This window comes from Salmo salar, chromosome ssa25 (assembly GCF_905237065.1).
Source record: "Salmo salar chromosome ssa25, Ssal_v3.1, whole genome shotgun sequence".
NCBI classification, from domain to species: domain Eukaryota; kingdom Metazoa; phylum Chordata; class Actinopteri; order Salmoniformes; family Salmonidae; genus Salmo; species Salmo salar.
This window is the reverse complement of record NC_059466.1, coordinates 10396317-10419085: the sequence shown is the minus strand read 5'-3', so window position 1 is coordinate 10419085 and position 22769 is coordinate 10396317. Positions and strand designations below refer to the sequence as shown.

Sequence of the window (22769 nt, the reverse complement as noted above, 5' to 3'; positions counted from 1 at the left end):
CTCCCCTCAGCAGCCTCCTGTGCTGTACGTGTGTTTGCGTGCATGTTTCGTACATCTAATTTTAGGATTGACAAACCAATAACCCAAACGGCCAGAGGGTCATAGCTGAGGAGCAAGCCATTCCAATGCTTTCAGAAATGTCTGGTTGGGATAACATTAATCATTTTGTCCTTTTCAACACAGTTTGGAGATAAATGGTGGTACATTTTGTTATGTAGTAAAAATGCCCTACATTTGTTTCATGATAAATGTCAATGTTTTTCATGATTGGCTTTGACACCTATGTACATCAGGTGTGTCCAAAAAAGACGAACTGCACTAATGGCCTGTTGGTGTCTGTAGGCCACTTTGGGCGGACCAGCTCGGCTCCAGCTCCAATGCCAGAGGAGCTGGACGGCCTACCCCAAGGTTAGGCTGTGGGGGACAGCCCACCCTGGATTCATTAAGGCTGGATGAAGACAGCCAGCGTCCTCAGCAAAGACAGTGACCCTGGAGGTCAGTCTGGGATCTAGCCTGACTGGGAACCAGCTTAAAGTAGTGATATTGTGACTCAGGGACTGAACTCAGAGAACCATTCTGTTTATGTTCAAGATTAATATATTACATTATATTATTAATGGGAAAGAGGGACTTAATGGTCTAATATATAGGAAGTCGGTTGAATAATAAAACAAAATGAAAACACCCAATAACATAGTATGGAGTCATTTCAGCTAGGATGTACAGTATATCAAAAGTTTAATCATAAATGGTGAGAAAAATGTGTTGTCAGTGTTGGACAGGATGCCCTTTCCTTCCTTCAGTCTCAATTCCATTCCTGAAATAAACCAAATAAAAAGTAGGTGGATGCCTTGGACTCCAAAGCCATATTTTCATATCCAAAATAACAAATATTCTTCTACATGCCATGCAATCATGACTCCATTTTTAGTACATAACTTGGATGGAGGACAAAGCATATGTAATTCAGTGGCATCTGTGACCATCTTCAAAGCCTTAATGGTGTACTGGTTACAGGCAAGTCCTGACATCACCTAACAGAGCAAAACCTTTAGGAAAACAGACTTTAGTGTTTGTAGAAATATACCTTTGGTCCAAAAGGAGATCATCAGTACAATATGGTGAATTAGATCATCTTGAGAGCTATGAACCCACTATCCAATTATGGGATGAATTCACTCACCAGGGTTGGATTGCAGGAAGGCAGAAGGCCTTACAGAACAAAATGGCACGATGTGTGCACTTGGCAATGTGAGAGGCCACTGTGTAGCGGCAGCTATATCATTCACACATACAATAAAGTCCCCTGCTCCACACCTTGTATGAAACAAAAAAACACGGTTGATGCATTTTTCACACACAATTTAAATGACCTGATTCATTGTGTCGACCAGGGAAAGGTTATGATATTAATGCATATTATATCTTTCACTTATTTATTACCTTCCTCTTTTTTTTCTGTATTGACATTGTCACCTGATTTTGCAGAAGAGCAAAGGATAAATTACAGTCAGTCTGCTCCCATTGGTGGCTTGAAGAGAAACATCAACCTGTCTCCATCTTAAGCCAGAAGCTGTATCGCTTGACCCCCACTTATCGTGGATCACTTTGGGTGTTTTGAATGAACAAAGGTCACAAATTCAAGGCCAAGAAAACCCACCGGCCTCTGACAAGTGTTTTCTTAAAGGTAGACTCATGACCTTGTCTATAGTGTCCCCTGGAGCGTCATCCAGTGTTTGACCCAGTAGAAGAAAGTCGCTGATTCCTTGGGCCAGAGCCAGGAGAGTGACCATAGAGACCAGGAAGGGGACCATAGAGACCTCTCCAAGGATTAAGGCTTTTTTTATCCACTACAGCCGCACCTGTCTCGTCACTGCCACGAACAAGCCTGGAACTCATTGCTACTCTAAAAGCACATTTCCATAAATGCTTGAGTATAAACATAGGTGGGCCCTGTGGAGCTGAATTTTTAAATGCAAACATTTTTCACTAAAACAGAAGTTACTGCATTAGCCAAAATACATATCCATAGCAAATCATCAAAATCTAAGATTATGGATAATACTGACAAGATACTCGTCTCTCCGCCGAGACAAAGGGAGTTGTTGTCCTCAGTGGCACGTGGACTGTCAAACTCCCGCCTATTCCTCTCTTTGGATTGGTCTCGTTATTGTAATACATTTTTAAATATTCAAATGAGGGTTGTTGACATCTACTGCTTGTATTCAATGGCGAGAGATGCTATGCTACTAGCCTCATGCCATGAATATGCATTGCCATCTCGAGACAACTCCGATATAGTGTTTTTTCACAAAGTTACCAGGATGTCACGTGTCCTACTTATATCAGCACACTCGTAACAACCTAAGCATTACGAAACTATTCAAGCTAAAAAAAAATGATGTAGCAAATAAGCCATACATTTTTTGTTGACCAAATTCGACACTCATTGACCTCCATTCAGAAACTCAACGCCACCTGCTGGAGAAGACAGATTTTTGGCTGAGTTGAGCCTCTCACCTCACCTCTTCCTCTCAGCAGAAATGGAAGCAGTGTAGCTACCCAATGGACACACACACACTAGTTGAATCAATGTTATTTCCACGTCATTTCAATTCAATTACGTTGAACCAACGTGGAATAGACGTTGAATTGACATCTGTACCCAGTGGGTACCAGCTACCATGACTATTTTTGAAAGGTACTGTATTAAAAACTTGATTATTGAAGTCTGACAACAATACCGTTGTCCCAAAAGCTGAAGTTGCAATGCTGAGAAATGGTTTTTGCATGGAGCTCCACGACCTTTAAGATTGTGAACTCTAGCCGTTTACCATTGAGGGAAAACAATGGTCAGTTCCTGTGACTCTCCGATAGACACCAATGCAATAGCAGGTGGGTCTGGTCTACTTTGGCTACATTTAGACAGGCAGCCCAATTCTGATATTTTATTTTTTTACCAATCTGATCAGCTCTGAAAAAGATCTGATGTGATGGGTCAAAAGACCAATTATTGGAAAAAAAATATCCAAATTGGGATGCCAGTCTAAACGCATGCTTAGTTAATTTGCCTTTTCTCAATTGGATTTGCTTAAACTCCTGCATCCTCTCTGGCCTCCTTTTGAAATAGGTCAAAGGTAATTGAGAGGCTGCAAGGAGAGGGAGTGGACAAAAATGCACTTGAATAAAATGAGACTATTCTCCAATCATGCATCATCAGGTAAATTACATTTACATGGTGGAATCACAAAATAAATGTATACATTTCTAAAGACAAATATAGATAGTTGTGCAATACATTGTATATATAAAAGGACACGTTTTTAAATGTTAGCATGCTTTTCTCCTTCGAGAAAACAGTGGTGGATTTCAAAACTCTTCCATGAATGACTCCGGTAGGATATACTTGTGCTTCCTCGCCAAAAGGAGGCTATCGAGGAGGGGATGAGCGTCTTCCATTTGTCTACTAACGAAATGCTACTCCGGGACCACATACCGGTTTCTGGGTCACAAGGAGAGAGGACCGAATATGGTATTTTGCCCAAATGAGAATTTCCCATAGAAACAGAAAAAAACAAGGGAGTGGAACAGTATGTCTCGCTTCCTCTTCTGTCTCTGACACTTGTACTGGTTTCCACTAGCTTCTATAGCCACAAATTGTGGTTTTAATGTAAGGTTAGGCATAAGTTTAAGGTTAAAATTCAATTTTAAGAAGAGAAATTGTAGAAATGGCTGGGGTATTTGACTTAGTGGCTATAGAAGCCACTGAGGTATAAAAAGAACTGGAGATTACTTCCAAGACGTCCACGTATTTTTTTAAAAGGTAATTTACTCATGTTGGTTCGCATAGGTCAATTCATGGACTGTCTATATCGGGTTGCATCCGGTTTATATGGACCAACATCACACGCGCACTAGCATTCAGTGAGCACAGGGAGCAACAACGTCATCATGTCATCCAAAAACATCAGACATAGGATGAATAGAAAATGTTAATGGACGTGTTAAAGGAGAAAAACCACAATAATAATACAAATAATAAATTAGTAGTTATTTATGATGTAAGGTGATTTGTATATCAGTCTGCAGTCGCATTCAGTCGTTTTGGTTCTCTCGGACACTGCCATTATCTTCAGCTGTGAGTGATAAAATAAAATGGCCTCAGCAACAGTTGTTTGAATAATTCAATGGATGTTTTGTGCACAAAAGGTGATGACTAAAGTGTCTTATGAGGATTTTTCACATCTGACTTCGCTATGTGGCGGTGTATGGAAATGGTCTTTCTGGGCCAGGCTCCAGTTAAACTGTAGTACCAAAGCATAACTGTAGGAGCAGTGGAAAACGTGCTTCTAGACCGGACCCTGGCCCCTTCATAGAAGGTAGTGACGTCCCGTGTACTTTGGTCATGGCTAGACGATCTCCAGCTTTTGTCAAATCAATGTACTTAAGCTAACCCTAACCCTTTGTATTAACCTTAACCCAATTCTCCTAACCTGCGATGACCGTGTACTTATTCTACCTGTGAGGAGCTTTGTGTCACATGAAAACAATTCCTCCATGAAACCACAAATAGACTAATCTAGCGTTAGATGGTTTCATTTTTATGATTTGAGAAATATGAAGAAAATGTTAAAAGGTTTTTCCGATATCAAAGGGATTGTTTTCATTTAAAATCAGTACATTTTATGAATCTAGGAAACAAAACTGTGGGTGGCTATGAAGAGTGATAGCCTTCGTTTCAGGGGGATATAATATGCAGTCGGACATCAACAAGCATGGATGGAAAGGGAGAGCTAGCTCCACGTATCTGAAATCTGTCACGCTTTACACTTCTAATCAAAGCTGGTCAACAAGGTAATTTTAATTCATCAATCGGTAATGTTAAGTATACACTGACAGTATTTTTTTTCGCATGCTCTGAAATAACCTTACATCTTTGCGCCACTACATCCAACGTTTATCTTCTTGTAAACATTGTCTGTATCCGAGTTGTGTTTCGTCCTGATTTTTAACAGAGGTGCTTTGAAATGGAGCCACAACTCAAACGCAGAAAAGAATATGAGTGTGACATCGACTCCTGGGTTGCTTACCCTGTGCTGTCCAACGAGCAGTCACAAGACATTGAGCTAATCGAGGCCTTTGCAGCTCCCATCATCAACAAGAAAGAAACCTCTCGTTTGATCAAGGAGTTGGCCAAAGTATACCCATTACCTGGTCTTCAGCACATCAAGAGAGTACGGTCATGCAAGGATAAGGGCAGCCCTCACCCTCTGGAGGTCATTGTATGCCTTGCCAGTGATGCACCAGTCATTGACCGCAGTGAGGAGCTGCACATATCTGATCTGTCGTCCTCCGGTAGATTAAACTGTGAAGGTCTAGGAGACCCTTTCCTGGTCAAGATACCAGCATGCCCTCCTTTGACCAGACCGCAGTTTGAGCAGGCCAGCAAACACTGGCCCACCTCCTTTCACGAGGACAAACAGGTGACTGTGGCCCTGAGGGGCCAGCTGTTCACCTCCTCTCAGAAATCAAAGATGCAGGAGTACATGATGGCTGCTGTGGCTGCAGCCAGAGCGGGGCAGGAGAGTGGCATGGAGGCTGTGGGGGCTGCGGTCGTTGACCCAGAGGCAGAGAGGATCCTCGCTGTGGGACATGACTGCCGGCAAGGCGGTCACCCACTTCATCACGCCATCATGGTCTGCATTGACCTTGTGGCACGTGGGCAGGGGGGTGGGGCCTACACCTATGACAAGTACCCCGCCTGCCAGTCTGTTTTGCCGTATTCCTTACCCTCTCAAAAACAGGGCGCCACCACGACAACCTGTGGGGTCGTGCAGGACGGGGACAGTGCAGAGGAGAGCGGTGAGCCATACATCTGCACCGGGTACGACTTGTATGTTACTCGAGAGCCTTGTGTTATGTGTGCCATGGCGCTAGTCCATTCTAGGATAGGCAGAGTCTTCTATGGAACATCCTCTACCGATGGGGCATTTGGGACTAAATATAAAATCCACGCTCAAAAAGATCTGAATCACCGCTTTGAAGTTTTCAAAGGAGTCTTGGACCAACAGTGTTCAGACCTTAACAGGCCAGTACACTATATCAAAATTAATTCTTAAAAAAGGTTCAGCATAATTGTTACAGGAACGCTAGACCATTATAAACGGGTGAATCTCATGTCAGACTACTAGGTACACGTGGTTGATGAACGAGACAAGATCAATGTGTGAATTACATAAGTAACATTTTACTTCTGGAAGATTTTGGATTACATAAAACACATTTTAATGTTTTACTTTGTTACTGTGTAAAATTCAATGCAATAAAGTTTTGGCCACTGTGACAGCAAGCTTTCACAGCTTGTTTTATTGCTCATCGTCAATATGGTTCCCATTCATGAGATTTCATCCAGTTAAAGACATACATGCTGCTTTCGGGGCATAAATGTTTTAATGATGTTAGGAACAAGGGCTGACAAAGCTCCAATAATACCCTGGATAAGCCATACCCAAACAAAAACAGGACTAGCTGTCTTAATAGCAGCTTCCAGAAGATATTCATATCCTAAACAAGTACATCTACATGAATATACAGGCAACTGCCAAAATAAAAGGAAACACCAACATAAATTGTCTTAAAAGGGCTTTGTGCCACCATGCCCCGCTTTCCACAGTTATGGTTCCAGAACTGACACACCCACTTGTTTTTAGCATGCAAATTTCAACAAAAATGCTCATCAAGTGGAATAGGTACAAAAATCTCCAGCGTGAACCATTCATTCAAAAGACTAGAAATCATAACAAAAAAAAGTGATATGGAAGAAAAGTCAAGGGTACAAGACTGTGTACATACCAGTTAGGGGGCAAACAAACTACTCATCCCATACAGCAGTGCGGCCTGTTTCATCCAATCGGAGCAGATGAAATTCACATGACCACTGGAATCGTTCCTTGAAAATTTGAAAAACATGCCGGTTGTTTGGCAAGGTGTTTCAATTACAATTTCTGTTAGCTATAAACTATGACATCTGTTAGTTAAAAAAAAAAATCACAGGAACTGAATTTGTTTGTCACGTTATACTCTCCCGTGTGACGATCTGTTGCCCAAACTACATGAGGTTTTACCTCTGGGTTAACCGAGATGAGACACGTTAGACAGACCCAGGGTCTGTTTCTGTGGCAGCAGAACCGCTAAAACTCATGGTTAGTGTTGTTTTTGGTGCCCTTTTGAAGCCAGGAACTGACATAAAAGCACAACTTCAACACAGAGGTTGAAACATTCATAACCGATGGACACTACATCAACATACGAGTTATTACGCAATCTCAGGTGAAAATAGAACATCTACATTGCACAGTAATATTGCCATCACTAATATTTAACATCCCCACGGGTCACGAGGATTGAGAAGCAACGCCATTCTTCCTGAGAAATTCCAGCATTTGGTGTTTTGATGGTGGAAAATGCTGTCTCAGGCGCCACTCCAGACTCTCCCAGAAGTGTTCAATTGAGTTGAGAGCTGGTGACACACACACACACACACTTTAAACCACCTATGCTCCTTTGAGACCCCTCTTTAAAGTCACCGATCTCTTCTAGACATGGTGGCTGAAATAATGGGAAACTGGGCATTTTATATGACCCTAATCATATGTTAATTGCTTAATTAACTCCGGAACCACAGCTGCACGGAAGCACCCACTTTCAATATACTTCACATCCCTCATTTACTCAAGTGTTTATTTTGGTAGTCATGTGTAGGTACATAGCCATACCATAGACCTGTCTCAGTAAACAATTATCTGACAACACTTAACATCTTATGACAAATCATCTGATCTTCACATAAGACATGAACCTATACAGACAAACTATATACACTGCAAAAATGCCTGCCCTATATGATTGAGTAACAAGGATAAATTATTAATATACAAAAGGAAATCATGCTAAATTAGTATTTCATATTGTTCAGGGGCCTCAAGTGTTGCATACACACAGAAAATATGCATGCGCCAGTATTCACACAAGTTGGCATTAATAAAAATGTAACTTGATGTAATGTGCTTATCCTCCTGCAAATTTTAGACCAGGGGTGTCAAACATACAGCCCACAAGGGTAGTTCCAGTAAAAACAAAAGCCACTCAATATACTTTAAAAATGACTAAAACCAAATCTAAACTAGAAATTATAATGAACCTATAGTCATAGTTTCTTGACTGTTCATCTCGCTAATAAAATCAGAAGACAGTCAGGGAGCATTGAAAATTCCAAAAACGATGAATATAGGACTTATTTTTTAGCTAATTTTGACGGCAAGGAAATATAACATTTTCAGTGTGGCCCTCGAACTCGTTGAAAACCGAATGCTGACCCCGGGGCAATTAGTTTGCCACTGCTGCTTTACACCATGCGAACGCAGTTTCTAGTGGTTTAAGTATTGCATTGTAAGAAGGCTGAAGTAGCCTTGTGCAGGAATATATGATGACACTCATAACAAAAAAAAGTTTAAAAAAACCAACAAAAAAAACAGGTAGGCCTAGCTAAATATAATAAGATGCAATCATTTACCATTAGTGAGAAGAGCAAAAATCCCTTTATGATCTAAAATAATTATAGAAATAGATTTATTCTTTTCCTCAATTACATGACCATTATAGAATAAATTCCTCACCTTTTCTGACTGATGGTTTCATACAAGTTAGGATAGGCTACCATTCATCCCATCTCTCATTTAATTGGACCCACTTCACAGTAGTAAATAGATAAGCTACTTTAAGTATTTTGCTTTGTGATCTGTTCTTAAGTGCAGTTTAACGGTAGAGCAGAGGGTTCACACCTTTACGTTGACGTTTGTGAGATACGTCTGAATACTGTAGTGTCAAATTCCGAGTAAACATTTCATTTATACACAACTATTGCAAAATAAGTTGCTCACCTTTTCTGGCCATGATGAGTTCATTTTCCTGAAGCAGCCATACAACAAATTACCAACGCGCATCTCATTTAACTGGGCCTATTAATATGCGATAATAATTCCAAGTTTTTGCTCTATGCATCCGAAAGGGAGCGTGGTTCATAACATACAGTAGAATTTAACAGGTGAGCAGACAAGTTGAAATTTTGCATTGAAGTGTGTGTAAGCTACCACTAAGTAGGCCTACTAGCTTATTTTTATTTCAAGGAGTCAGTTTCAGAACTCACGGGCAGTGCACCATATTTAGATTAGGGGAAAAGGTAAATGCTAAACATGATTGAATTAAAACAAATCTGTTTATAGGTCCACGACAATTAGCAAATGTTTGTCTTTCAGAAACAGTCAGATAGGCTACCGCAACTGTCACTGCAACTGTCACTGCAAAAGAAAACATTCTGCCAACACCTCCAAAAACATTTGATCAAGTTCACCATTTCCAGATATGGTCTTTGTCTAATTCTAATACCGCCAAAGTAAATAAGGGCGTTATTGTCACCATAAAAGGTGAATGATGGGCGTTTTTCAGGCCAACTTATAATGCTTCACGCGCGCAGTTTTACGACAGGTCTGATTTCTAGGGGGAAACATGCGTATGATTGGCGTGTGCCAAGTTTATAAATCTCAATATTTGTGCGTGCGCCGTCTTCAGAAATGGCGCATGCAGATATTTAGTGTAAAAATGTACGCAACGGTTCTAAGGCCCCAGTTTTTTTCCAGTAATAAGATTGACACCCTTCTAAAAATTAAGTGTGTGTCAAACAATGAACCATAGGCCCCTACTTTTATGAAGAAATCATCTTTAAAAATACATCTGGCATTTTTAAGGCTTCCGGTTAAGAACAGAAAAATACATTGTGACAAGGAACGCAGTCCGTGTCACTGTGTGAAGTGAGAGCAAATAACAAAAAAAACGGAACAGAACAAAAAAAGGCCCACGTTTGAAACCTGGGCCAGCCCAGGTCTATGCAGATCAAAAAATACAACATTAAATATTTACTTAAGTTAGTAATGCACATGGCATTCTCTCTCTCATTCTCCCACTAGTTTAACCTGACGTACCTAAACAATGCACGTACTGCACAAAACTGCTTAGTACACACTCCAGTGGTACAGAGTACATAGGGTTAACTATTCATCTTGCTATGAGGCAATAGCTCCTTTGAGAGTTGGTCACACACCACTGACCCTCTTAACACTCGGATTAATACTTGTTGATGCCAAAGATTCGGACTCCGTGTAGTTGTGGCAATTTGGGGATCAGCACGCTCAAAAGGGACGCAGTGTTTATGACAAAGTGTGTTGTGTCGTACTTTGTGTAGAAGCTTGCAAGAAAATATCTAGGGGGATAAAAAAAAAAAAAAAAGTTAGCAAATGTGTCAATTAAAAAATATGTGCAACATGGTCAACAATTAGCATTTATAGGGCCGTTTTCGCAGTCACAAATGAAGCCTAGTCCGGGACTAAAACAATCTCAATGGAAGACCTCCATTTAAGTGCTTTTCAGTCCAATACTTGGCTTAATCTGTGTCCAGGAAACCGCCCCATACAGTTTACAATTACTTCTGCACTGGATGCTAAATGGGTATCTAAAGCTAATGTACAAAAATGTAACCTCTTGTTCTAAATGACGGAAGGCGACGTACAAAACGATTGGGGAGATGGTGAAGAATTTTCTGGATGATGTGAACTGCACGCCGTAGTCCAACTGTTCCCAATGTGTCAGGAGCCGGGCTTTGCCTTGGTCTGGGGTCTCAAACGGAGTGCCTTTCACTGCATGCATGAAGACATACATCCCCTGGAAGACACAGACATACAGGGAATGAGTCCAAGTCTCAATGGTGAGTGACAGTCCACTAAGACAAGACAAACAAATCTTAAAGTAGCAAATGGTGTGCCAGGGACTGAGGGTAGATGTTGCAGCACAGCTATGTGTCTTTTCAGTTACGTGTATTTTTCTTTTGATAAAAAGAGAATTCATCCTTCCATGGTCCAGTGTGGCTCAGTTGGTAGAGCAAGGCACTTGCAGCGCCAGGGTTATTTTTATTTATTTCACCTTTATTTAACCAGGTAGGCTAGTTGAGAACAAGTTCTCATTTGCAACTGCGACCTGGCCAAGATAAAGCATAGCAGTTAGACACATACAACACAGAGTTACACATGGAATAAACAAAAACATACAGTCAATAATACAGTAGGAAAAAAAAAAAAACAAACAGTCTATATACAGTGAGTGCAAATTAGGTAAAATAAGGGAATTAAGGCAATAAATTGGCCATGGTGACAAAGTAATTACAATTTGGCAATTAAACACGGGAATGGTAGATGTTCAAAAGATGGATGTGCAAGTAGAGATACTGGGGTGCAAAAGGAGCAGAATAAATAAATAAATACAGTATGAGGATAAGGTAGATAGATGGGCTGTATATAGATGGGCTATGAACAGGTGCAGTGATCTGTGAGCTGCTCTAAAAGCTGGTGCTTAAAGCTAGTGAGGGAGATGGGAATCTCCAGCTTCAGAGATTTTTGCAGTTCGTTCCAGTCATTGGCAACTGGAAGGAAAGGCGACCAGGTTATGGGGGACCAGTACGGAAAATAAAAAAGTATGCACTAACGACTAAATCTCTCTGGATAAGAGCATCTGCTAAATGACTTAAATGTACATATTTAAAAAGACAGAGCTGTGATAGAACCTGAACTGTATTTATGATAAGAAGCTGAGTGCGTGTGAAAACTGCTGACCAAAGCATGTCATAATTACCACAACACGGGACTGATACTTAAACTACTTGCTCATATGTGGGACATGGGAGTTAGTATGTTCTGGGTATTCACTTAGTTTCTTTATAACACCTGGCACTGTGGACATTTGAATGTCCTTAAATTTTGCTGGACCTCAGGAAGGCAGCAGCTAATGGGGATCCATAATAAATACAAATACATTCTAATAACAAGGTCTCTGAAATAGTTTTTGATTTACCAGCTGAACTAGTACTTGCTGGCAAGCAACAAAAGATACAGGAAACAATAAGCTGCTGAACAAAAAAAAGTGCAGGATATTGTGGTCCCCTTTTAATGGCCTTCCTTATCGCTGTGATGCAGAAGACTTCACATACAATATGGGGACAAAAGCTAAACTTAGTGAGTGATGACATGCCAGTGACCTTGTTCCTTTATTAAAGGAATTCCGCTCAGAACAATGAGAGGCCAGTGCATTGAGGAAGCAGCAATGTCTAGGCACCAACTTTGAAGTTATTTTGTTTTACCATGATATGGCTGAAAGTAAGGACAAACTGGTAATAATTAGGGCCGGGACGATACCGCAACACTCTTTAGTATTGTGGCAAGGAAACAAATCAGATTTCACTTCTTTAGGAAAACAGCCCTAATGTCGGAAACAAACATTGGTGTAATCCAGAGTCACATTTAATTTATTTTCCAAGCTATAGCACACAATATTTTACATACAGCAGATTTTTAAAGGACCAAAATTTGGTCTGTTTCGTGTTTTAATTGCGATACCGATATCGTCCCAAGTAATAATAGGTAATAAAAGCACTCAAAATGGGGTCAACACAAACGTATTCATGAGAAGAAAAATGACTTACAAAATTGTGTATAACATTTGTGAGAGTCCACACCACAGGTACACCGAAGAAGGGTATGCTCAAGAGCACAATGTGAAGCATTCCAACACCGAGGGCATAGGTCAGCCAGATCCCTCGACTGTTCATGACCCGAGTGTTGGGGTTCACCTCACTGTGCGCTACGCCAACATTCATTTTGTTTCTGTGAACAAGTGGATTATGTTATTGATGAATATGCATTATTCCTTTGAAAACATAACACAAAAACGAGTATTTCAAAATTAACCCCAACAGGGAGCCATTTGCTTCAGGACTATAAAACAATTACTTGCTGCATTGCAATACACAAAAGGTCATAGCCTGGAGGTACAATAAATTATTACGCAAATATTATGAACATGATCTGCTTATGTAGTACACTTTCACCTTTCTTGCACAACAATACCTACTGCTGTTTACAGGCAAATCAAATAAAGCTTTTCACAACATGACATGAGTAACCGATTTGGACTTCACTTGTCTTAAGAGTTGCTTTTCAGACCATTGCTTGGTTTGAGATTGAAGTTCGAGGTTGCGTCATACATTCTAAGATTTCTCAAGCTCTTGATAATACTGGGGGGGGAAAAAAATACGCCTGTGGGCAAGTATACATGTTTATATAACTACTTTGCTGGTTAGCTTGTATCTCAGCCGTTTCGTGAAAGCGTGTAGCATGTTCGTTTTCAAGCCTATAATGGGAAACCAAGTTATTCACGTGCAACTGTCCTAAGAAGGCAATGCATTCATAAGCAGCTGCACCGAGGCTCAGAAAAGTGCAGCAACAATGCTTGGCGACACTTGTGAACTTTGTTTGGGACAGAAAATATCAAGGCACGAAAAGCAACTCACTAATGTTAGGTAGCAGACAGCAGCGTCAACATCAAACAACTTTCCTGAGCCAAGCCTGTGTGATCACAAGTTAGCTACAACTTTCCCTTGATAAGTGTGATTCTTAAAAAGGTAAATTCAACATTAACCCTGCCCTTAAATTGGGCTTGCTAGTTACCTATGCTAAGTGAGATGGCTTGTAATTCATTGACATTCATTGTATCATATGTCTAGCTAGCTAGTTAGCTTATTGTAACTTACTTTGCATTATGTTCACATTTGTATAAGTCCCAACTACTAATGATTCAGCCAAACTCCTGCTAATGTTAATAAGTCAAGTATGCTTGAAACACCAGTTGAATAGCTAGTTAGCCATTTTGGTGACAAGCTAGGAATATCTAGTTACTGTAACGTTAGATAGCTAGGTGACAACATTTGCATATCAATAGCTAGTGTTATCAAATACTTTAACAGTCAACACATAGACATGGCAATATACTTACTGGAGTACCTCGTTATGAATCTGTTTTTTAAACGTGGCAGTGCAGAAGGCCAGTCTCCCCTAATCAAACGTGCTGTTGTTGACTGAACCTGTCCGCTAGTGAGCTATCTAGCTAACTTTGGCGCAGTTCTTCTTCTATGGTATAATGGCGGTCCACCAAAATTCGTTAGAGGTGCATGTCGCCACCTACTGTATGGGTGGTAAACTACAGGAAAACATCTATTGTAGAAAAAAATAAGAAAAAAAACACACTCCTTCAGTCACATTCCAATTCAAGTCACATCCCTACAAAAGCTCAGGGGCATGTGAGGGCGGATCCTGCTTTGACAGGATTTCTTGCAATGCCTCTGCTGTAAACTCACTGAGTCCCAAAAAGCGTTCAGCTGCGCTCACAATGATTCCGATTTTTCCTGATTTCTTCTTTGTTTGCGCTATGCAGTTCATGACCATTGCAATAAATGCTACAAAGTCCACCTTTTTCCACATGTAATATATCAGGATCCCTTAATTGCAGAGAAACTTTCACTGGTGCAGGCTCAATTACCACTGCATCTTCAATGCCACTTGCTCCTTCAACTCTTCTCACATCCTTCAGATAGGAGACACGCTGGACAGCCCTTATTCTTGCTACCTCTGTCTCCTAAACCAAACAGGGCAATCCAGAAATTCGAGCGCATGTTCGCCACCACAATTCAATACTCTTCCCATATGCATACGCTTGACACATGACCAAATCTTTTGCATTTATGGCACCGAAGGGGTTTATGCACAAAGGCGCTTACAGGGTATCTCACATAGCCCAACTTGACATGAGAAGGGAGAGACTCTTCATCAAAGAAAACAAGTATGGATGAACAGAATTTCTTCACTCCATCTACCATACGGGTCAGTCAGCGACGTGCACCCACCACTCCATCTACTTCCACAGGTATTACATCTGCACGCACTTTATGCGCCACCCCAGAGATATCTCCCTTGATAGGTACTCTGCTTTGAAGATCCATACATGAAACATACCACTTCTGCTCCTCGGACACACAAAAAATTAAAATTAAGTCCACTTCTTATGACGCTCACTGACGCAACTTCACCCAACGCTTCCACAAAATGTATCGAAACTTCAAACGGATCTCCCAGGTTACATTGGTCCAAAAACCATCACTCTGACTAAAAACGAGTCTAGGGGTTTCCTAGTTTCCATCACAACTTTACTTCTCGTTTCCTTTCTTTTTCACCTTTTTCACCGTAATCCACTCATTCTCAATCTCTGTGCTCTCATCTTCACCCAACTCGCTAGCAGTTTCAAACAAAACATCAGTTTCAACCATCTTCCCACTCAACCTTACGTTCTCCCACCAGCATTGCCTTGTGTGTACCCCCTGCTTCTTAGTATGCCTGAGTTTCTTCTTCTTCTATGGTATTATGGCAGTCCGCAAACATACATTAGAGGTGCATGATGCCATAGAATTAGAACACTAGAATGGCCATGAACCTTCTTAGGATGGGATAAAGGTCAGCCATTTTGATCAGGGAGTTGGTCAACCATTGTTTGAAAGTGCTGTGATAAGATATTGTGTAAAATAAGGACTTTGAAGTATGTATTTGCACTGTATGTTCGTTAGCTAGCTAATCAGCCGGTTGTTGAGGAATGATTCGATAACATTTTCAAATTAACTGCCAATATGCCAACATTCCATTCAAACAATGTAGTCAATCAGTTGCTGATAGTACTTAGACAAGTTGTAAATGCAACAAGTACTTATACTGTATCATATAATAGCACTCACAGCATTCCAAGAAAACAAGAAATTAGACATTTATGGTCTGTTTACATATTTTAGAGTCCATTTATACAGAAAATTTGTATAAAACCCGTATAAAGTATATTTATAATTATAAATCGGGTGGTTCGAGCCCTGAATGCTGAATGGTTGAAAGCTGTGGCATATCAGGCCGTATACCATGGGTATGACAAAACAAATATTTGTACTGTTCTAATTACGTTGGTAACCAGTTAATAATAGCAATAAGGCACCTCAGGAGTTTGTGGTATATGTCCAATATACCACAGCTAAGGACTGGATCCAGGAGAAAAGCCCTTGGCCGTGGTATATTGAACATATACCACACACCCTCGGGCCTGACTGTTTAATTATAAATCAAATCAAAATCAAATCACATAAAAAATGTATTTGTCACATGCTTCGTAAACAACAGGTGTAAAGTAACAGTGAAATGGTTACTTACGGGCCCTTCCCAACAACGCAGAGAGAAAAATAGAAAAATAATAGAACAAAAATTATAACATGGGGAAAAAATGCACAATGAGAACTTGGTACTGGTACCCTGTGTATATAGTCAAGTTGATGTGCAGGGGTACTAGGTAATTGAGGTAGATACAGTGCATTCGGGAAAATATTCAGACCCCTTGACTTTTTCCACATTTTGATTCGTTACAGCCTTATTCTGAAATTGATGAAATAGCTTTTTCCCCCCCACATCAATCTACACCAAATACCCCATAATGACAAAGCAAAAAAACTGTTTTTTAGAAACTTCTGCAAATGTATAAAAAAACAGAAATATCACATTTACATAAGTATTCAGACCCTCTACTCAGTACTTTGTTGAAGCATCTTTGGCAGCGATTAAAGCCTTGAGTCTTCTTGGGTATGACACTACAAGCTTGGCACAACTATATTTGGGGAGCTTCTTTCATTCTTCTCTGCAGATCCTCTCAAGCTCTGTCAGGTTGGGGAGCGTCGCTGCACAGCTATTTTCAGGTCTCTCCAGAGACGTTCGATTGGGTTCAAGTCTGGGCTCTGGCTGGGCCACTCAAGGACATTCAGAGACTTGTCCCGGAGCCACTCCTGCGTTGTCTTGGCTGTGTGCTTAGGGTTATTGTCCTGTTGGAAGGTGAACCTTCGCCCCAGTCCTGAGGTCCTGAGCGCTCTGGAGCAGGTTTTCATCAAGGACCTCACTGTACTTAGCTCCGTTCATCTTTCCCTCGATCCTGACTAGTCTCCAAGTCTCTGCCGCTAAAAACATCCCCACAGCATGTGCTGCCACCACAATGTTTCACCATAGGGATGGTGCCAGGTTTCCTCCAGATGTGAAGCTTGGCATTCAGGCCAAGTAGTTAAATGTTGGTTTCATCAGACCAGAGAATCTTGTTTCTCATGGTCTGAGAGTCTTTAGGTGCCTTTTGGCAAACTTCAAGCGGGCTGTGCCTTTTACTGAGGAGTGGCTTCCCTCTGGCCACTCTACCATAAAAGCATAATTGGTGGAGTGCTGCAGAGATGGTTGTCCTTCTGGAAGGTTATCCCATCTCCACAGAGGAACTCTGGAGCTCTATCAGAGTGACCATCGGGTTCTTGGTCACCTCCCTGACCAAGGCCCTTCTCCCCCGATTGCTCCGTTTGACCGGGAGGCCAGCTTCAGGAAGAGTCTCGGTGATTCCATACTTCTTCCATTAAGAATGATGGAGGCCACTGTTCTTGGGGACCTGATCTCAAATATATATATATTTTTTTACCTTAATTTAACTAGGCAAGTCAGTTAAGAACAAATTGTTATTTACAATGACGGTGCTGGGCCAAATGTGCGCCGCCCTATGGGACTCCCAATCATGGCTGGTTGTGATACAGTCTGGAATCAAACCAGGGTCTGTAGTGATTCCTCTAGCACTGAGATGCAGTACCTTAGACGGCTGTTTTCGCTTTGTCATTATGGGGTATTGATGAGGGAAATGTTTTACTTTTTTTTTTTTACATTTAAGTCATTTAGCAGACGCTCTTATCCAGAGCGACTTACAGATTGGTGCATTCACCTTATAATATCCAGTGGAACAACCACTTTACAATAGTGCATCTAAATATTTTAAGGGGGGGGGGGGTTAGAAGGATTACTTTATCCTATTTAATCCATTTTAGAATAAGGCTGTAACGTAACAAAATGTGGAAAAAGTCAAGGGGTCTGAATACTTTTCGAAAGCACTGTATGTATACTGAACAAAAATATAAACGCAACACACAAGAATTTCTAAGATTTTACTGAGTTACAGTTCATATAAGGAAATCAGTCAATTTAAATAAATTCATTAGGTCCTAAACTATGGATGTCACATGACTGGGAATACAGATATGCATCTGTTGGTCACAGATACCTTAAAAAAAAAGTAGGGGCGGGATCAGAAAATCAGTCAGTATCTGGTGTGACCACCATTTTCCTCATGCAGCGTGACACATTTCCTTCGCATAGAGTTGATCAGGCTGTTGATTGTGGCCTGTGGAATGTTGTCCCACTCCTCTTCAATGGCTGTGCGAAGTTGCTGGATATTGGCGGGAACTGAAACAGGCTGTCGTACACGTCGGTCCAGAGAATCCCAAACATGCTCAATGGGTGACATGTCTGGTGAGTATTCAGTTGTGTTCATTGTCCGTAGCTTATGCCTGCCTGCCCATACCATAACCCTACAACCACCAAGAGGCACTCTGTTCACTACGTTGACATCAGCAAACCACTTACCCACACGAGGCCATACACGTGGTCTTTGGTTGTGAGGTTGGTTGGACGTACTGCTAAATTCTCTTAAACGACGTTGGAGGCGGCTTAAGGTAGATAAATTCACATTAAATTCTCTGGCAACAGCTCTGGTAGACATTCCTGCAGTCAGTATGCCAATTGCATGCTCCATCAAAACTTGAGACATATGTGTCATTGAATTGTGTGACAAAACTGCATATTTTAGAGTGGCCTTAGTCCCCAGCACAAGGTACACCTGTGTAATGATCATGCTGTTTAATCAGCTTCTTTATATGCCACACCTGTCAGGTGGATGGATTATCTTGGCAAAGGAGAAATGCTCACTAACAGGGATGGAAACAAATTTGTGGACAAAATGTGAGAGTAAATAATATTTTTGTGCGTATGGAAAATGTCGGGGATATTTTATTTCAGCTCACAAAACATAGGACCAACACTTTACATAAGGGGCCTTCCTCTGACACCACCTTGTATAGAGGTCCTTGATGGCAGGGAGCTTTGCTCCAGTGATGTACTGGGCCATATGCACTACCTTCTGTAGCGCCTTGTGGTCAGATGCCAAGCAGTTGCCATACCAAGCAATGATGCAGCCAGTCAAGATGCTCTCAATGGTGCAGCTGTATAATGTTTTGAGGATCTGAGGGCCCGTGCCAAATTTTTTCAGCCTCCTGAGGGGGAAAAGGTGTTGTCGTACCTTCTTCACGACTGTGTTGGTGTGTGTGAACCATGTTCATTCCTTAGTTATGTGGACGCTGAGGAACTTGAAGCTCTCAACCCGCTCCACTATAGCCCCGTCAATGTGGATGGGGGCATGGTTGTTGTCCTGGCATCACACTGCCAGGTCACAAACTTTTTCCCTATAGGCTGTCTTATCGTCATCGGTAATCAGGCCTACCACCGTCGTGTTGTCAGCAAACGTAATAATGGGGTTGGAGTCATGTGCGGCCACGCAGTCGTGGGTGGACAGGGAGTACAGGAGGGGACTAAGCACGCACCCTTGAAGGGCCCCCGTGTTGAGGATCAGCATGGCGGAAGTGTTGTTGCCTATCCTCACCACCTGGGGGCGGCCCGTCAGGAAGTCCAGGATCCAGTTGAATAGGGATGTGTTCAGTCCCAGGGTCCTGAGCTTAGTGATGAGCTTGGGGGGCACTATGGTGTTGAACACGGAGCTGTAATCGATTAACAGCATTCACACATAGGTGTTCCTCTTGTGCAGGTGGGAGAGGGCAGTGTGGAGTGCAATAGAGATTGCTTCATCTGTGGATTTGTTGAGGCGGTATGCAAATTGGAGTGGGTCCAGTGTGTCTGGGACGATGGTGTTGATGTGAGCCATGACCAGCCATTCAAAGAATTTCATGGCTACAGATGTGAGTGCTACGGGGCGATAGTCATTTAGACAGGTTACCTTGGCGTTCTTGTGCACAGGGGCTATGGTGGTCTATTTGGAACATGTAGGTATTACAGACTGGGTCAGGGAGAGGTTGAAAATGGTGGTCAGCGTATGATCTCAGTACGCGTCCTGGTAATCCATCTGGCCATGCGGCCTTGTGAATGTGAACCTGTTTAAAGGTTGTGGAGGGAAAATGTTTAGTCTGGAGGGGCAGCCTTGAATTGTACATATTGTTTCATACAATCATTGGTTCCTGTAGGTACTGGGTAGAGATATGAGGGGGAGACGGTCATGACCCCCTCCTCAGACCTTTTGGCAGAACGCCCAGAATATGTTCTAAGTTAAGATAGGAGACTGTGCCAGACACATGCAGGAACCAACCCTATGAACCATGCTGTCATGACTGTCCTGTGAGGATCCAGATTGGTCGGATCAGCTTTGCAGTGGATGATTTCAACCAGACCCTCTCTCACCAACAGAAGGGGGAGGAGGGAGCTGGTGGGTGCTTGACAGTTAGCTGAAAGTACTATCTCCCTTTCTAAATTCACACAAGAATGTGCCTTTGTTCACAGATGTTTTCCCGCCGAAACTCTAACACGTTCTAAAGCGAATACGGGAACAATATTTCTAACATAGAACGTGGGGAATGGTCAGAGGCGATCTAAAGAATAATAATGTCATATGGGTTGTTATTTTGTGATGTCATAAAAAATGTTATAAAAGGAAATAATGTAACTTGAAAAGTATACACACTATATGTGTGAAGTGTCCATCCTCTACGTTGTGTATGAAATATACAAAATCATGAAAGTGTTTTTTTTAAAAGAGGGATGTGATCTTCGAAACTATAAAAGGAAATTGTTTCTATAACTTTGTACAAGTGAGTAGTCACCGCTCCCTTTAGTGCGGTCAGAGAGCGTGTCAGCCTGACGAACCGCCCCTTTTGAAGAACTGTATAATATGAGGGGTTAAAAATTAACATATGAGACCAGAGAGGCATGTAGCTGCAGCTCACGTCCAAAGTGGTTTGAAAACTGAAATCTCAACATGAGGTAGAGACGATAATGTTACCTCCCAGACAGTCACTGGTACGGATGATTAGCTCTCCTAAGTAAAGTATCTAGAAAGTGAACTTAAGTGGGACCATTCCACTACTCTTCTCAAATCACTGTATTCTACTACTCTCATCACTAATAGGAACTATCGATTCGCCTATCTTCAAAGGAGCATCTTCCAGAGTGAACAACAGTAGAAGATGGGTGGGGACCCCTTTTGAACATCAAAGCCTTACAAGCGTGTCGCGGAAAGGCCCAACACCCTTTCTGAGAAGGCCTAGTTCCAACAGCGATACAGGGCAAACCAAGGCATTTACACGTAAGTACATTTATGACTTCCTACTCCAAACGGGCGGCGGTTCGTGTGCAAAGTATATGATTACTGTGAGAGTAGTTTTCAAATGTACCAAAGTATTATCTCTGCCCCTCTCTCTCCATCTCTTTTGTAACAAGCTGCAATATTGTTTCAGTCCGCCAGGGACCTGTTTCTAATGTATTAAGTGTGTATGTTTATCCTGTGTTATCATCTAGTTAGCTTGTAAATAAATAATTAAACCAATTTGTGTTGTACTGAATCATAAGTAATGCTATAGTTTTTGCAGATGCATGAGGTTAAGACTGTTTAGAATGATGATATGATACGAGGTTATGATTAATACGTTGACTGTTTTATGGATGTGATAGGTAAAGACCTTTAAAGTTTAATTCGGGAGATGGTAACTCTTTAAACAACCGCTCTCATGGTGCCCAAATCCTAATGAGTTAATTGTTACGTGATTAATTTAAAATCGGGTAACAATTAAACACAGTTAGTTGATTAGATAAATAACAGTCATCAGATTAATGAAAGTAAAGTCATGACAATGCCTATGTAGCTTGCCTGTTAGCAGTATATAAGAGAACTAACGGGACTGCCCCGGGCAGAGCTCACTTCAGACCGGTACTTTATGCATCTAAGTTTGACTGTGACCTCTGCAGCTTTCTGATAATAAAGAATGATTCATTTAAGATTGACTTCAGGTGTCCCTGGTTGTAATTTCCACAACAATCTGGTGCCACGAATAGGATGATTGATTCTGCCTGTGGAGCTTTCCAGTGAGGGTCTGCGAAGAAAACCGGTGGCGCATTTTATGAAGCGTGAGGGAAATTTCTGTCTGACCAAAAGACGACAAGGACCCGCCCAGACCAGACCCTTACTGTGAGCTGCCCAAGAGGAGACAAATCATCCGCAAACAATTAAGGGACACGGCTACTGAATTTCAGAGAGTCAATTTAAATGAAATTGTATACAATTAATAAAAAAATATAAAACCAATAAAAGTAAACATAAAAAGTACCACTATTCTTAAGAAGAAGGCTAGAGCTGGTTTTATAGAGAAGACTAGAGCAAGGACTGTAACGATCGTCTGGAAGAGGGGACCAAGGTGCAGCGGAGTTAGTGTTCATCTTGAAATTTAATTCGAACAAAGAGAACACTACAAAAATGAACAAAACATGACAGCAAAACAGTCCTGTTAGGAAACACTCTAAACAGAAACAATCCCCCACAAAACCCAAAGGAAAAACAGGCTCCGTATGTGTGACTCCCAATCAGCAACAACGAACTACAGCTGTGCCTGATTGGGAGCCACACACGGCCCAAAACAAAGAAATATAAAAACATAGAAAAATGAACATAGAACGCCCACCCAATGTAACACCCTGGCCTAACCCCCCCCAAAGGTGTGGACTCCGGCCACAAAACCTGACTCTGAAGGGGAGGGTCCGGGTGGGCCTTCTTACGGCAGCGGCTCAGGTGCGGGACATGGCCTCCACTCCACCCTCGGCATTGCCCACTTAGGTGGCGCC

General features: G+C 41.6%; 2 protein-coding genes and 1 pseudogene across 3 annotated transcripts; 1 reads left to right on the top strand and 2 right to left on the bottom strand.

The window, feature by feature from the left end:
• Positions 1-713: 713 nt before the first annotated feature.
• Positions 714-1838, bottom strand: LOC106586075 (probable tRNA N6-adenosine threonylcarbamoyltransferase, mitochondrial; annotated as a pseudogene).
• A 2909-nt stretch (positions 1839-4747) lies between these two features.
• Positions 4748-6349, top strand: LOC106586136 (probable inactive tRNA-specific adenosine deaminase-like protein 3). Its single transcript, XM_014173028.2, has 2 exons — positions 4748-4854; positions 5016-6349. Exon 2 carries the CDS (start codon positions 5028-5030, stop codon positions 6117-6119), a length of 1092 nt encoding a protein of 363 aa, XP_014028503.1. The 5' UTR covers positions 4748-4854; positions 5016-5027; the 3' UTR covers positions 6120-6349.
• An 82-nt stretch (positions 6350-6431) lies between these two features.
• On the bottom strand, positions 6432-14082 carry LOC106586137 (ORM1-like protein 1). 2 transcript variants are annotated; one of them, XM_014173029.2, is made up of 4 exons: positions 13933-14082; positions 12584-12764; positions 10622-10773; positions 6432-10315 (listed from the first exon to the last, which is right to left on the bottom strand). In XM_014173029.2, the coding sequence occupies exons 2-4, from the start codon at positions 12755-12757 to the stop codon at positions 10180-10182; spliced, it is 462 nt and encodes a 153-aa protein (XP_014028504.1). In that variant the 5' UTR covers positions 12758-12764; positions 13933-14082; the 3' UTR covers positions 6432-10179. The 2 variants fall into 2 exon arrangements, with proteins under 2 accessions (XP_014028504.1, XP_014028505.1); XM_014173030.2 differs by having other exon boundaries at positions 13941-14048.
• Positions 14083-22769: the final 8687 nt, after the last annotated feature.

Coding starts and splice junctions, on each gene's coding strand:
- LOC106586136 (XM_014173028.2), top strand. CDS start 5,028: ATGGAGCCACAACTCAAACGCAGAAAAGAATATGAGTGTGACATCGAC.
- LOC106586137 (XM_014173029.2), bottom strand. CDS start 12,757: ATGAATGTTGGCGTAGCGCACAGTGAGGTGAACCCCAACACTCGGGTC. Junction 10,774..12,583: donor CAAATGTTATACACAATTTT/GTAAGTCATTTT, acceptor TGTGTCTTCCAG/GGGATGTATGTCTTCATGCA. Junction 10,316..10,621: donor ACCATCTCCCCAATCGTTTT/GTACGTCGCCTT, acceptor TTATCCCCCTAG/ATATTTTCTTGCAAGCTTCT.